The sequence below is a fragment of the Danio aesculapii genome, chromosome 19 (assembly GCF_903798145.1).
Source record: "Danio aesculapii chromosome 19, fDanAes4.1, whole genome shotgun sequence".
Taxonomy (NCBI): domain Eukaryota; kingdom Metazoa; phylum Chordata; class Actinopteri; order Cypriniformes; family Danionidae; genus Danio; species Danio aesculapii.
The window spans coordinates 3,058,439-3,075,100 of record NC_079453.1 but is presented as its reverse complement, the minus strand read 5'-3'; the positions used below and the strand labels follow the sequence as shown (position 1 = coordinate 3,075,100).

The 16,662-nt window shown below is 34.7% G+C and overlaps 1 protein-coding gene across 5 annotated transcripts in view; it reads right to left on the bottom strand.

Moving 5' to 3' along the window:
* hycc1 (hyccin PI4KA lipid kinase complex subunit 1) overlaps positions 1-16,662 on the bottom strand; it is an 81,946-nt gene that overhangs the window by 32,554 nt on the left and 32,730 nt on the right. For 4 of the 5 annotated variants that reach the window (XR_008839437.1, XM_056479301.1, XM_056479302.1 and 1 more), the window contains exons 2-4: positions 5,929-6,006; positions 5,688-5,789; positions 477-656 (exon numbers count right to left, since the gene is read on the bottom strand). Coding sequence is in view for 4 of the 5 variants with exons in the window: in XM_056479301.1 (XP_056335276.1) it covers positions 477-656; positions 5,688-5,789; positions 5,929-5,979 (333 nt within the window). In the remaining variant the exon portion in view is untranslated. Of the gene's footprint in view, positions 1-476; positions 657-5,687; positions 5,790-5,928; positions 6,007-13,234; positions 13,315-16,662 lie in introns of those variants that run through there. The other variant, XM_056479304.1, reaches the window with a different exon arrangement.

Here is a 16,662-nt window from a genome sequence, read left to right as displayed (position 1 = left end):
GTGTTATTTTATGTTGCGGCCTTGACCCTAGACCAGGATCGTAACAGCTCCGCATCCGGAGATGCACAATTTGGAGCAGAGATAAGCTGAGCTGGTGAATTTACACATTTAGAAACCCAAAACATCCACCAGATCCTCCTTTAGGTTTCCTTTGAAGCTTTGATGGAAAACAATGCATATATGTTGTGTACAGGTTGTCCAACACTTGTTAAGTAAATTATTTTTTCTTTTTATTGTATAAAAGATTTTGCATTAAGTACGCAGCTAGCTTAAATATATAAAATGTAGCCTAAATCATTCATTTAAACAACTGTATTGAAAGCAAACATTTTTCAAGTCGCCCCCTGTTACAAATAATAATACAACGGCAAATGCGTCAAGCATAAACACCGTCACAGTTCTCAGTTGTGTGTTCGCAAAATATAAATCAGCCTTTATTCCGGCCCATGCCAAGTGTAATGTGAAGAGGCACTGACCAGGTTGTAGATGCCGAGCAGCAGAGCCTCGATACAGCCACTGCAGTGTGGATCTCGAGCCGCCGTCACAGACAGATAACTCCACACCAGCTCAGGCAGAAACTGCAGAGTGAATCGCTGGAGACGGGGCTCACCGCTGCGGTAAAACTCAAACAGCTGATGACACACCGGCTCCAGAAGCTGAAAAACAATAGTTATTCAAACATTATTACTTATGGGTTAGATCCAAAGCATATTTTAAAGGTCGATATTATTAGCCCCCTTCAGATTTTTTTTTTACATGACACTTTAGGATGTTGTAAATTTGTTGTTGAATTATTAACATATTAACTTTCTTCCATCAGCATTTGACAGAGATATCTTGATGTTAGTGGTTAATCTATTATCTTACAGCAGCTTTTGCTTCCATCAGCAGAAAAACTCATTCCCGGAGTTTAAGGTTATTTGATTTTGATGAAAGGATTACAAACAAACATTACTTTTCTGCTGCAAATCTAAAGCAGGAACATGTTTATTGAAGGTACATATCGTTTGTGATGAGTGGAGAGTTGTGCACAGATTTCTGGGACACGACGTGAAATAAAACACCGTCACACTTCAGAGCAAACAACACTCTCGATCTGATCACAAGTACGCAAGAGTGACAATCAATCACCAAAACATTTCACTGCACGACTTTAAAGCGCTTCAGTTTCATCACAATCCGGCCAAAACTTCAGGCAAATGTTTCTAGCTTGTTGCTAGTTTTTTTTCTGTTCAAAATAGGTTAAATATGCTAAAAATGGTAATTAAATGACAGCTTTTTAGCTCCAATTGATTTTTGGTTATAATTTTGTGATTTTAATTAATCTGATTGGGTGTAGATTCATTTAAATACACTGTAAAAATGAATTCTGTACAATTTACTGGCAGACGTGGCCGCTAAAATTTGATCATTAATAATAAATAAAAATGTAATATTGCAATAAACATTATTTATCAACTTTATATGAAATAATCTACACCAACGATGAGAAAAAAAACTTGAATGAACCTAGTAATGAACGTAATGTCAAAATAAAGTCAAGTGTCATGCAGGGAATTCGATATATTGTTATTCACTGAATATAGAAAGAAAAATTACTAGTAGCAGATTTTCACTGTAATATATATATATTTTTTACAGTTTTTAACCAATAAAATCGAAGACATTTTAAAGTGGTATCAAGTATTGTTTTATTGTATGAGTTTTTTCAAATGTGAGGGGCAAAAATCTGATTGCAGCACATTAAAGTCATTTTTGACAGAATTGATTTACTATTATATTTAAATATAATTTTTAAGCATTATTTAGTAACATTTAGGTCATTGTAGACAGAAAAATTATAGTTTTTTTTAGCATATTTAATTATTATTTTTAGTATGTAATTTTTACAGAAAATGTTTATTATTTTTCAGCATATTTAGGTATTATTTTTAGCATATTTAAATATTTTTTAGCATATTTAGGTATTATTTTTAGCATATTTAACTCATTTTTGACAGAAAATAAGCATATTTTTAACATGTTTAATTATTATTTTTAGCGTATTTAAGTATTATTTTTAGCATAATATTGTTATTATTTATAGCACATTTAAGTATTACTTTTAGCATATTTAAATATTATTTGTAGCATTTTTAAGTATAAATTTTTAGCATATTTAACTCATTTTAGACAGAACATTTTTATTTTTTTAAAACATGTTTACGTATAATTTTTTAGCATATTTAAGTATGATTTTTTTGCATATTTAAGTATTACTTTTAGCATATTTAAGTTTTTTTGCATATTTAAGTAATATTTTGATTAAATATTATTTTTAGCACATTTAACTTATTTTGACAAAAAATTTGTATTATTTTTAACATGTTAAATTATTATTTTTTAGCATATTTAAGTATAATTTTTAGCATATTTAAGTATTATTTTTAGCATATTCAAGTATTATTTTTTGCACATTTTAGTTTTTTTGCATATTTAAGTATTATTTTATTTAAATATTATTTTTAGCACATTTAACTCATTTTGACAGAAAATTTGAATTATTTTGAACATGTTAAATGATCATTTTTAGCATTTTTAAGTATTATTTTAGCATATATAAGTATTATTTTAGCATGTTTAAGTATCATTTTTAGCATATTTAAGTATTATTTTAGCATATATACGTATTATTTTAGCATATTTAAGTATTATTTTAGCATATTTAAGTATTATTTTTAGCATATTTAAGTAATTTTTGACAGAAAAATTTGTATTGTTTTTAACATGTTTAAGTATTATCTTTAGCATATTTAAGTCACTTTTGACAGAAAATTGTAATAATTTTTTAGCATATTCAAGCATCGTTTTTTGTATATTTAAGTATTATTTTTAGCATAATTGAGTCATTTTTTTACGGAAAATGCTTATTATTTTTAGCATATTTAGGTCATTTTGACATAATATTTGTATTATTATTTTTGGCATATTTAAGTATTATTTTAAGCATATTTGAGTAATTTTTGACAGAACATTTTTATTATTTTTTAGCATATTTAGGTATTATTTTTAGCATATTTAATATTATTTTAGCATATATGATCTTTTTGACAGAGAAATGCAATTTTTTAAAGCTTATTTAAGTCTTAATATTAGCATATTTAAGTAATTTTTGACAGAAAATGTTTATTATTTTATAGCATATTTAAGCATCATTTTTAACATATTTGCTTATTATTGATAGCATATTTAAGTCACTTTTGACAAAAAATGATAATTTTTTAGCATATTTAAGTATTATTTTTAGCATATTTAATAATTTTTTAGCAAATTTAAGTCATTTGAACAAAAAAAAGCATGTAGACAGCTTGCCTTTATGATGTCACACTTAATCAGCCATCAATAATGTGGATCATTTTAAAGGATAATCAATCAACGATTAACAAAAGGGGAATTGATTGTTTGTAACTGAGTGCATTAGAAAAGCTTCAGCTCTCCAGTAGATTTCTATGGTTGAACTGTTTCCAGAAGAGAAAGAGATGTGACAAAAGACGCTGGATTATACTGACAGTTGTGCCTGAAGCAGAAACACACACACACACACACACACACACACACATCCTGCTGAAAACACCTCCGTCATTCACTGTAAAGCTGATCCGGAGCATGATGAAATACACTGTTAACATCTGACACAAACCTCTTCAGCAGCACAGACCACAAAAACATCTCAGTTATGCTGATTTCAGAAGGTTACGCTGCTTATTTTAAAGCTGACGGCCGAGAGCAAGATGCCAAGATATTTTTGTATTCCAGCACTGAATTAAATGTGTTCATGTCATCCTTTAGAGATACTGTTCTTTAAAGAAAATAAAACACAAATATTAGCACTGTCCGTTTACTGGTGTGCTGTAAAATAAAACTACTTCAGCTATAACAAGCAACATATTTACAGATTGAAATCTATTTACTATTACTGCTCAAATAAAAGTGAAAGCAACATTTATTATTATTATATATTATTATTAATTTATGTTTTTAAGTAGATGAGCTAGTAAATAACATTTGTTAAATTAAATAATATTCAATAATTTTTATTATTATTATTGATTTTATTAATATTAATGCTATTGTTATTATTATTATTATTATTATTGATAATAATAATAATAATAATAATAATAATAATAATAATAATAATAAAAATAGATGAACTGGTAAATATTTTTAATATACTATTATTTTTATTAATATTATTGTTTATTTATTATTCCTATTATTATTATTTTTATTTTTATTATTATTAATAAAAGTAGATGAACTAGTAAATAACATTTTTAATTAACAAATATTCCATTATTATTATTATTAATAATAATAATAATAATAATAATAGATGAACTAGTAAATATTTTTAATTAATATACTATTATTTTTATTAATATTATTGTTGATTTTATTATCATTATTATTATTATTATTATTATTATTATTATTAATAAAAGTAGATGACCTAGTAAATATTTTTTAATTAATATACTATTGTTTTATTAATAGTTTATTTTATTATTGTTTATTATTATTATTATTATTATTATTATTATTAATAATAATAATATCAATAATAATAATAATAATAATAAAAGCAGATGACCTAGTAATTTTTTTAATTAATATACTATTATTTTTATAAATAGTTAATTTTATTATTATTATTTTTTTATTTATTACTATTATTATTATTATTATTATTATTATTATTAATAATAATAATAATATTAATAATAATAAAAAAGATGAAGTAGTAAATAACATTTTTAAATAACCAATATTCTATTATTTGTATTAATATTATTGTTGATTTTATTATTATTATTATTATTATTATTATTATTATTATTATTATTATTATTATTATTAAAAGTAGATGAACTAGCAAAAATTCTTTTAAATTAATATACTATTATTTTTATTAATATTTCTGTTTATTTTATTATTTGTTTTTTATTATTATTGTTGATAATAATAATAATAATAATAATAATAATAATAATAATAATAATAATAATAATAAAGATTAACTAGTAAATAACATTTTAATGAACTAATATTCTATTACTTTTATTAATATTGTTATTACTATAATTATTAATTAAAGTAGTAGATGAACTAGTATATAACATTTTACATAAACCAATATTCTATTATTTTTCATTATTATTATTATTATTATTATTATTATTATTATTATTAGATAAAAATGCAAAAATGTAAAAAAAGAATTAAAACCTGATTTAAACTTGAAGATAACGTTTAATATTGATATTACTGTATAATATAATATGTAAATGTTCTTATAAAGCATTAAAAATTATGTGGAAAAAAAACACAATTGGTTTATCTTTTTTTTGTCAGATATTTCATATTTTGCTTCCAGAACTGAAGGCACGTCTGATTGAAACAGAAACTAAAATACGACAGATCTGATTGTATGGTAAAAGTTGAAAAAACTGCCTCATTAAGTAGAAAAATATGGGTCAATGTTCGGATTAAATGGTATAATTACATTTTTAACCTAACCATTGCATTGCATTGGTCCATATTTGACCAAATTTGGGTTATAAATCAACCTATCAGAGATTGCATGAAAACACAAAATAATCTCAGAGGAATAAAGAGTTAAAGAACAGATTGAGAAAGTCTCTCACGTCGCTGTAGTTTTCCCGTATGACTTTATAGAGTGCAGGAACCAGAGAGCCCTTCTCCTTTAGAGACACGGCATAGTTGTAGATGGCCGTCTCTTCAAGAGTCTGAAACACACACCAAAACACACACACACACACACACACACACACACACACACACACACACACACACACACACAAGCTAAAACTCATAGCACATGACGTTGATGATGATGATGATGATGATCTACAGATGATGACGCACCTTAAACTCAGACAGCCATTCCTCCACTACACCTTGATCCATAGCCAACATCTTCCCTCATCTGGAGGAGATTTCAACCTGAAACACAACAACAGCAGCTCCATTACAACACAAAACCAGAAAACTCAATATCTGCTGCAATAAACCCAATCAAAGGGCTTGTGTAATACTCCTTACAATATCCAGTTCAATAGTCATGAACTATAAAAGCTTTAGAAACTATTACTCTCAAATATGCTGGGTTATTTCAACCCAAATCGGGGAAAATGTGGACAAACAAAACTGTTGGGTTAAATTTAGTCCTGAAAATTAAATTTAGAGAACTTTTTTTTAAATAATAAGAGATAAAATAAGAGATCTCATATAGAGATGAACTCTAATATGAGTTTAAGCATTAAAAAATACTAAAATCTGGCTAAATGAATTACAGCTTCTAAGTTCTGTTTGTTAAAACCAAAAGTGTCTTGCAGTGGTGTTTCTGTAATAAATCTCTCTTTTCACCCTGATGATCCCTCGGTTCCAGCTCGCATCTCAGCCTGCCTGTCAGACATTTCACACTGGATGAAAGATCATCATCTTCAGCTTAACCTCACGAAAACGGAAATGCTTGAAGTTTCTGCCAACCCGACTCTACACCATAACTTTTCAATCCAGATGAATGGGGCAACCATCACTGCATCCAAAATGGTGAAAACCCTTGGAGTAACGATTGATGACCAACTGAACTTCTCTGAGCACATTTCTAGAACTGCTCGATCTTGCAGATTCGCACTCTATAACATCAGAAAGGTCCGACCCTTCCTGAACATGCAGCTCAACTCATTGTTCAAGCTCTTGTTCTCTCCAAACTGGACTACTGCAACTCTCTACTAGCCGGGCTTCCAGCTAACTCTATCAAACCTCTTCAGCTGCTTCAGAACGCTGCAGCACGAGTGGTCTTTGATGAACCGAAAAGAGCACATGTCACTCCGATACTTACCCGTTTGCACTGGCTGCCAGTTGCTGCTCGCATCAAATTCAAAGCTCTGATGTTTGCTTACAAAGCGTCCTCTGGCTTTGCTCCTTCTTATCTGCTCTCACTTCTGCAGATATATGTGCCCTCCAGAAACTTGCGTTCTGTGAATGAACGTCGCCTCGTGGTTCCATCCCTAAGAGGAAAGAAATCACTTTCCCGAACTCTCACATTCAATCTGCCCAGTTGGTGGAATGAACTCCCTAACTACATCAGAACAGCAGAGTCACTTGCTGTCTTCAAGAAACGACTAAAAACTCAACTGTTTAGTCTCCACTTTCCTTCCTAATCTGTAACTGCGTCTCTGGCTATACCACTAACTGTACTCTCTCTCAAAAAAAAAAACATTTCTAATGCTTTGCTTCTTAGACTTTACACACCTGAAACTTGTCTATAGCACTTGTTCACTGCTGCTCTTATAGTTGTGTAAATTGCTTCCTTGTCCTCATTTGTTAGTCACTTTGGATAAAAGCGTCTGCTAAATGACTAAATGTAAATGTAAATAAATGGGAAGCAAATGACATTTGTTTTCTCCCCTTTTTGGCTGATCTGAAAAATGGTTCGATCCGTGACTAAAAAACCATTATGTGATCCGTTAGAGAAAGAGACAAGACTAACTGTAAATAATAATAATAAAATAAACAATGATAATTACAACATTTAATCAAAAAGTCCAAAAGAAGTTTGAGATGTTTACGAAAATTAAAAAGTAATTAAATAATAATAATAATTTGATAGTACACCATTCTCTCAATCAGACACTCTCCATTCACCACAGGTTTCAAGATTTTCCTGACTCTCTTCCCAGAAGTTCTGTCCGTTCTCCATCATATCATCACTCACACATCGTCCCTCGGTCTGTTTATAACCCTCTTACAGTGAACGACTCTGACAGCCATTAGCATGTGGCTCTCATAAAGCTCTTTAATTAGCACAGAGAGCGATCGACAGCAGAGAGAGAGAGAGAAACTTTGTAAACACACTTACTCATTCAGCTCTTTATTGATTAGCCTGAATGATCCCTGGATGGATTAATAAACTCTTGCACAGCGTGAGTGTGTGTGGAAGTGTGTTTATCCTTAACGCAAGCTATTGGATTAAGCGCCGGCAGTGCCAGGAACGGCTTTTCGCTTCAGGAAAGGGATTTGCTCCTTATTTCCTTCTATGGTGGCTGAAGCGCGCCTGAGATTGAGAGTTATTTTAGACAGCTGACCGTGCTGAAAGGAGAAATGGAAGTGTTTTTGTGTCCCGGTGGTTAATTATTAAATCAGCAGCACTCATTTATCAGCTGACAAGCCGTCTGAGGAATTTAAATACAGCCGACCTTTGACCTTCTAGAGCCGAATGGACGATATCTGTTACCAAGACTGATCCCAGAACTGTAATCCACATTCAAACAGATTAATTTAGACTAGAAGCTGGCAGATGGGAAGCAAAGAGGGAGTGTGTGTGTGTGTGTGTGTGTGTGTGTGTCTGTGAGGAAGAGAGAGAGAGAGAGAGAAAGAGAGAGAGAGAGAGAGAGAGAGAGAGAGAGATGATGATGATGATGATGATGATGATGAATGAATGAATGGATGGATGGATGCAAAGAAGGAGAAAAAAACAGAAGATGAATGAAAAGAGCAAAGCGGATTGGGTGAAGTGGATGGATGGAAAAAGAAAAGGTGGAATGGCTGGACGAAAGAAGGGAGAAAAGAATATAATAGATATAACTATGAATAGATGAAAAAAGAAGCTGGTAAAGAGGGAAAAGAGAGTAGGATAGATGGAGGAGGTAAAGAGGTAAAAGATTGATGTATGGAAGGATGGTGGTAAAGGGAGAAAAGGCAGATGGATGGATGGATGGATGGATGGATGGATGGATGGATGGATGGATGGATGGATATCTAGATAGATGGATGATGTAAGAAGGGAAAAGACAGTAGAATGGATAGAGGTAAAAAGGGAAAAACAGTGGGATGGAAAGAGGGAAAAGAGGGATGGGTGGATGGATATCTAGATAGATGGATGATGTAAGAAGGGAAAAGACAGTAGAATGGATAGAGGTAAAAAGGGAAAAACAGTGGGATGGAAAGAGGGAAAAGAGGGATGGGTGGATGGATATCTAGATAGATGGATGATGTAAGAAGGGAAAAGACAGTAGAATGGATGGAGGTAAAGAGGGAAAAAAACAGTAGGATGGAAAGAGGGAAAAGATGTATGGATGTTAAGAAAACGGATAAGTAGATGGATGGATGGATAAATGGACATGAAAAGAGGGAAAAGACAGTGGGATGGATGGAATGAAAGAGAGAAAAGATGGATGAAAAAAGGGAAAAGATGGATGATGGAAATAGGGAAAAGACAGATGGAGGAGGTAAAGAGGGAAAATATGAATGATGTTAAGAGAATGGATAAGTGGAAGGATGGATAGACAGATGAAAGGAGGGAAAAGACCGTGGGATGGATGGATTGAGAGAAAAGATGGATGATGGAATGAAGGAAAAGAGTGTAGGATAGATGGAGGAGGTAAAGATGGATGGATGTATGGATAGATGGAAGGATGGAGGTAAAGAGGTAAAAGATGTATGTATGGCAGGATGAAAAGATGGGAAAAAAATGGAATTGACCAATGGAAATAGGGAACAAATAGAGAACAAGAGAGTGCGATAGATGGATAATTGGTTGGATGGAACGAGGGCAAAAAATGGGAAGATGATTGGTTAATGGAAAAAAGAGGGGAATAATTGGATGAATGGATATATGCAGTGATGGAATATTAGAAAAAAGGAGTGGAATAGACGGATGAGTTTATGCAAAGAGAGAAAACAGCAGGATAGTAGAGAGAGAGAGAGAGAGAGAGAGAGAGAGAGAGAGAGAGAGAGAGAGAGAAAGAAATGGATAATGGAAAGTGGAAAATAGAGAGTGAATGGTAAGATGGACTGATAGTATGAGAGCAGAGGGCAGACGTCTTTCTTGATGATATATATTAATAAACTGTTTACATCAAATGATAATTTAAATCTACCATATACACACATTTACAAGAAAACAACTTTGGTAAGCTACTGGGCGTCACTGAATTAACCACACTACAGGAAACAGGAAGCTATCATCCCTTAAAACCACAAGCCCCTGTGCTAACATTAGACCATTTTAGGTTTTTCACCAAACATCAGAGTCTCTTACTAACCCTAACAACAAAACACTCGAGATAAAAGCACAGTCAAAAATTAAAATCACCATTTACTTACATTTCAGTCCTTGTTCCTCAAATAAAATCTAATGATATGAAAGGGAGGCCTTTATAAATCCTGTTAGTGTTGTCACGATACTAATTTCTAACCTCGATACGATACCAAATATCGATATTCAACATCATTTTCGATACTGCAAGGTAGGAGCGTGCAATATGACGATTTTTTATCATGGATTATAAAATGTCTCCACGGTCTGCTTTTGAAGGTATATCATAGTATCGTGCTCAACATAGCTGCATGTACAACAAGATAAATTCACATCATATATTAACTTGATAGTAGAGTTGCACTCACAGCACTTATTCATATTGACCAAAGTACATTAGTTTAAATAGTTTTAAAGCTATGCCAGTTAGACATAACACTTTTTTACTGTGCTTTTTTTGTGATATGCACACAACACTACAGAGCCTGTTAAACAGTGCCTAATTTCAGGACTTGGTTATCTTTAAAGGTGCAGTATGTACATTTAACACCCAGTGGTTGAACTAGGCATTGCACGCCTGGTTCAAAACACACGCAAGTGCAGGTTGCCAGATTGATGACACCAACAGCAGTGTGCCTGACTGTCGAGCCTAAAGGCTGATTTAAGTGGTGTTCTAAATAAAAGCAACGGCACCAGATAGAAGGAATATTTTCCATATTAAAAGGAGTTTTTGTCCTAAACAACAGCTGGAATTGATCTTTTAGAAATGGCTTCTGTTTCTCACAGCTGAACAACAGGATAAACTGATCACCTCAGGTACACCTCACATTTCGGTCGCGAACTCTTACTTCGAGAGCTTTTCTGACTGAATTAATCAAATACAAGGTTTTCCATCAAGGCAACCCGTGGTGTTAAAATATTATTGGCTAAACTGGCAGTGCGCGGGTTAAAGGGAGCAAAACAAAGACAGCCGTTCCAGCACGTAATGTACATTTTTAAAGCAGAATATTGGACTTCAGCATTGTTTTTCAGATAAACAAGAATTTTTATTTAGCATGTTTCTGAAATATCTGCAAATATATTACTGTATTTTTATGCTTTAGAAGAATCAAAAACTTACATCCAGCACCTTTAAAGTCTGATTGCACCAAAACTGTCAAAACCATAACAAATACATTTGGCCAGCAGACTAATATACTTAACATGCTGTAAGGGATAATTCATCTCAAAATATCTATTCGGTCAATAATTACTCTTTCTGATGATCCAGAAGAAAGAAAATCGTGACATATTTTTGCCATATTGCCCATCCCTACTGTGAAGAAACCAAAAGCAAGATCGTATCATTTTAAATATTCCAGTATCGATACTTATTGAAATATCGATAACTCTGACAACACTAAATCATATGGCAATTTTATTTTTAGATTTTTAGAAATAAAGTGCACAATAGGGTTGGGCGATGACGACCAATTTGGCATTGTACGATGTCTAATTTGAAACATCGCGATGGATGATGGCGTCGTTGAGGTGGCGGTGAATTATTTATTTATTTTAATTATTTGTAGCCTGTCGTTTTAACTACCTGACCCGCATGGTCTTTGTTTTACCCATAAAGAAATCATAAATAAAGATAAGCTACACACAAATTATCATCTGTCAATCACTTTTTCCACAGGACTCTGGCAAGAATAGGCAGAGTGATCTGTGTCGGTATAATGGTGTCGATAAACTTGGTTGGTAAAAAAGCTGCACAACCAACAGGAACCAACCAACAGTATCTGAGGTTTTCGCTAAAATTACTAAGTACAAGTGTGAAAGCGAAAGATTGAAGCAGTGTACTGACGCTGTGAGTCGTTACCTGACAGATTCAAAAGAGCGAAGAGTCGTTAGATAGAGACAAGATTAATTAAATATCGCGTTTAACAACTATAGTGAGACGCCATCCAGCGGTACATGCTTGATATACTGTCCTACATGCACTGCTCTCTGGGCTGACTGCTGGACAGAGTGTGTGTGTGTGTATGTGTGGTCACATGATGTGCGTTTTCAGCAGTATAGTGTGGAAGGAGGGCTTTTACAGAAATGCTAGGTAAAACCCCAGTGTGGACGTGGATCGTTTTCATTCTAAAATGCCATTTTAAAACTAAGATGTTTTAGGGCATACTCACACTATGTACAGTTGCCTTGAACCGGGCCAAAGCACGCTTGTCCCCCTCCCGTCTCCCCCGACGGCCCGCACTTACATTACATTCGGGCCTGGGCACGCTTACGTCATCGATGATGCGCTGGACAGAAGCGCTCTCGCTCAGCACAGTGGAGATTTCTTCAGTTATATCGTCATTTTAGTCATTTGATATGCAGTGACACGCGGTTAAATATTTCGCCGAACAGATCAGCCACTTTTGACGCTCATAAACAATCAAAGTCCTCGTGCTGCAGGAATTAGGATGTTTGCTGAAGGTGCGGAGCTTTCGTCCAGTGAGAGGTTTGAGTCTTCAATAAAATACGACAGTTTGCGTTCATTGAACAGTAAGAACGACTAATAAACGTATACGAAACAGTCTCTTAAAAGTCAGGTCTCGCTTTCAGTTTCGGGCTTTGACACGGTACGCTTGTGTGTAAGTGCAAAACGCGCCAAAGCCCGAAACTGAAAGCGAGACGTAAAAGCCCAAGTGAACCAGGCACACCTCTTCCAACCGGGCCAGGGCCAGCCAAGTGGACCGTGCCTGCACCCGATTCAGAGCACTCACACTTCTCAAACGATCCGGAAAACGGGCCTGGGTACGGTTCGGATAGCATAGTGTGAGTGGGCCCTTAGTGTAAACGGGGCCTCAGTGTTTATTTTTCGTGAGCGGGTTGCTGCTGCGATGGGGGCAGGGCGGAGGATCACGATGCCGGCTCAGTATCGTGATGGTTACCGGCCATCACGATTGGATGATGGCATCATCTATCGACCCAACCCTAGTGCACAACTACTACAGACTGCATACTTCCTAATGTGCTTCATGTAACTTTCAAGAATCCTCATAAAGAACGCAGTTGAGTCCAACAACTCTTCAATTCTAACAATAAAAATGTGCATTTATTTCTTAACTCGACATAAAATAGTTAAATCCATTGGCTTACCTGAATCATAAAGCCCCAAACTACACTGGAGGGTTCAGAAGCAAGCCATCACATCCATGAGCACTTCCACATCGCAACAGAACAGCCTGACCAAAAATAGTCTCTGCCAAGAGCTTAAAAGTACAGAAGCGCAGGCCAGAACCCAGCGACCCGCGCCATGCTGATGGAACATATTTATAGGATGCGTCATGAAGAACTCAGTGACTCAGATATGTGTGTGGAGATCCAAAAACCAGCACAGAGGAGAAGCCTGCTGTGAAGAACCCTCCATCAGAGACCACACAGAGGGATTTACAGACACTACACTACTAGACTAATCATTTTGGCTTTATTTTGGGTAATAACAACGTTCACAAATACAATGAGACATTCTGTTTTGTTTTAAATAACTCGCATGTGTATAATTAAAGGGATAGTTCAGCCAAAAAAAATGATTCTTCATTATTTGCTCACAATCAAGTGGTTCTAAATGTTTAATTTATTTCTTCTGTTGAACACAAGACGATATTCTGAAAAATGCTGTGAAAGAGCAGCCGCTGACATACATAAAATAATAATATAGATATCATTAGATGCGTTTCCATCCACCTATTTTTATGCACATTCTGGATATGAGCATAAAAAAAAATATGCGCATAACGGATTACATAAACTTTTCAATTGATAAAGAAAAATGCAGATAAACTACGATGGAAACACTTTTACCGAACAAATTCCAGTATGTGCATTAAAAAAAAAAGTCATGTGATTTTGTTACAAGAGATCACGTGATGGTAAAAATATGTGTGAATGGACAAACCAGCAGGCTGAGCACATCGTAAAACATATGAACTGTTGTTTTGGTCATTCTTAGAGCTGTGCAATCGAAAATTCGGTTTCGATTTTGGCTTCTAACGATTGTGAAACAACATTAATCGAGATAAAACGATTGCGTCATATACTGCCCCCTTTCCAGTTGTACACATTTCTTACTCTGCAAAGCTCAGTTTCACGTGAAAATTACTAAAAGCATGTGCTGTAATGTAACTTTGCTGCACACGATGCGCATCATTCATTGATTTGCATTCGAATCATTCATGTTTTTAAAAGCGCGAAAGAGCGCATGCTGTTGTGTGTGTGCGCTCCGCCTCAGAGACAAGCAGAGCACACACATCTAAAGTCATCTTAATGTGAGTGCTTTAATGGGCAAACCTGCTTTTATTCTAGCCAAAATAAAACAAATAAACAAATAAACAAATATTATAAGAAATACCGCGAAAAAATTCCTTGTTAAGCATCATTTGGGAAATATTTCTAAAAAAAATTTCACAAGAGGGTGATTAATATTGACTTCAACTGATAATCGTTTTGAATAATCGTGACTACAATTATGACCAAAATAATCACGATTATGATTTTTCCCATAATCGAGCAGCCCTAGTCATTCTAAAACGCCGTAACCATTTCAGTATTGAGCCGCCTAGCTACTCTACACGACAAGAGACAGACCAGAAGTCATTCATTTCCAATGGAGAGTAGTCCGGGAGCTGCGTGGAGTTCCGATCATCTCCGTATGCGGAAAATTCAGATCCGATTTGAGCAGATACATTAAAATATTTGAACTCCTACGACTAGGCCGTATGCGACCAGCTGACCGGACGTGATGTATTCCAGTGTTGTCCAAGCAAATCTGTGCGCGCGAGATGAGAAATGGTTGGAAAATCAATATTAAAAAAATAAATTAAAAAAATCAATAGTAAAAAATATTTCTATTCATAAATAGAATAAATAGCATTTTCAGTTTACTAGGTAGTTGCTAGAGTGTTTTGACTGGTTGTTAAGGTGTTGCTAGGCGGTTGGTAAGGTGTTCACTAAGATGTTGCTAGGTGGTTGCTACGGTGTTCCTATGTGGTTGCTAAGGTGTTGCTAGGTGGTTGCTAGGATCTTCCGAGTGGTTGCTAAGGCGTTGGTAGGTCATTGCTTAGGTGATGCTAGGCGGTTGCTAAGGTGTTGCTAAAGTATTATTAGTGATTGATACCCAGTTGCTAACATAAATTAGCATGTTGTTAGCATGATTCTAGCATGAAATAGCATGTTACTAGCATGAATGAGCATGTTGTTAACATGATTCTAGAATAAATTAGCATGTTGTTAGCATGATTCTAGCATGAATGAGCATGTTGTTAGCATGATTCTAGAATGAATTACCATGTTGTTAGCATGATCCTAGCATGAATTAGCATGTTACTAGCGTGTTTCTAACATAAATTAGCATGTTGTTAACATGAATCTAGCATGAATTAGCATCGTTTGTCAGATATATGTTCTCTTAGCATATTTCTTAGCTATCTGCCAACATATTATGGTATGTTGATGATTTACAATTGTCAAATACGTACATACAGCACCTTTAACAACTTTCCAGCATAAACAGTCAAAGAAAGATTAAACAGATCCATGAACTTCATCAAAATGAGGAGCAGTTAAAATCAATATCCTCAACCCAGCCCTAGTTTACAGCACACACACACAGAGTTTGCAGAAGTAGCCGACACGCGAGAGAGCTCAATCAGACCATTACATGAGCACTAAACCACTTTGATTGCACCATAATGGAAACTGCACATACTCAATCGCCACCATTCACCTCCGATTTTACTGGAACAAGAGGCTTTTTAGATTCAGCAGCATGACAAACGTATCATTAGAGCTCATTTCTGAGACTTGGTGGCACGAGTTAGTGCAGAGGCTGATTAAAGCCCACAGAGAGGCGAATACGAGCCCCTGCTGCGGCTCACCGAGGGTGTGCAGACGTTAATGAGAGTCCTCCACATGGTAAACCCGTACCTGCCACCACAGACAGAAATCCTCCACGCAAGCAGCTGACATTTACAGACACTTCTGCATTGCATACACAGCTGCTGTAACAGGAAAGTTAAGCGAACACAGAGTGAGAGGGTAAAAGTGTGTTGAAGTGCTGTTAGCAATTATATATCTGTAATCTAAGGCTGCATTTACACTGACACAAAAAGAAATCAGATTTTCAGCCCTGGATCACTGGAAATACGTGCCTTAGCCTACATTTTTGCGAAATGTAAAATTGTTTCAGGTGCGTTTCATTGCACGTTTCAGATGACAAATCCACTAGAGGGCGCTCTCAACAGTTTTGCAAATCTGAAATGCGTTACTTAGGGTGCGTATTGTTGCACGTTTCTGATACACATACTTCTTGTACACGTCCAGGAGAAGGCGGGGCTTGTCGTACAGTCGTACACCTAGCAAACCACTAACCTAACCTCCTTCCTAAACCCAACCCAGTGCGTTCAAAAGCAGACGTAAGAGAAAATTGCACTGCAACCACAGATTTTCACCTTGACTTTACATTGCTTTTATAAAACAGTCCGGGCGGCACGGTGGCTCAGTGGTTAGCACTGTCGCCTCAGAGCAAG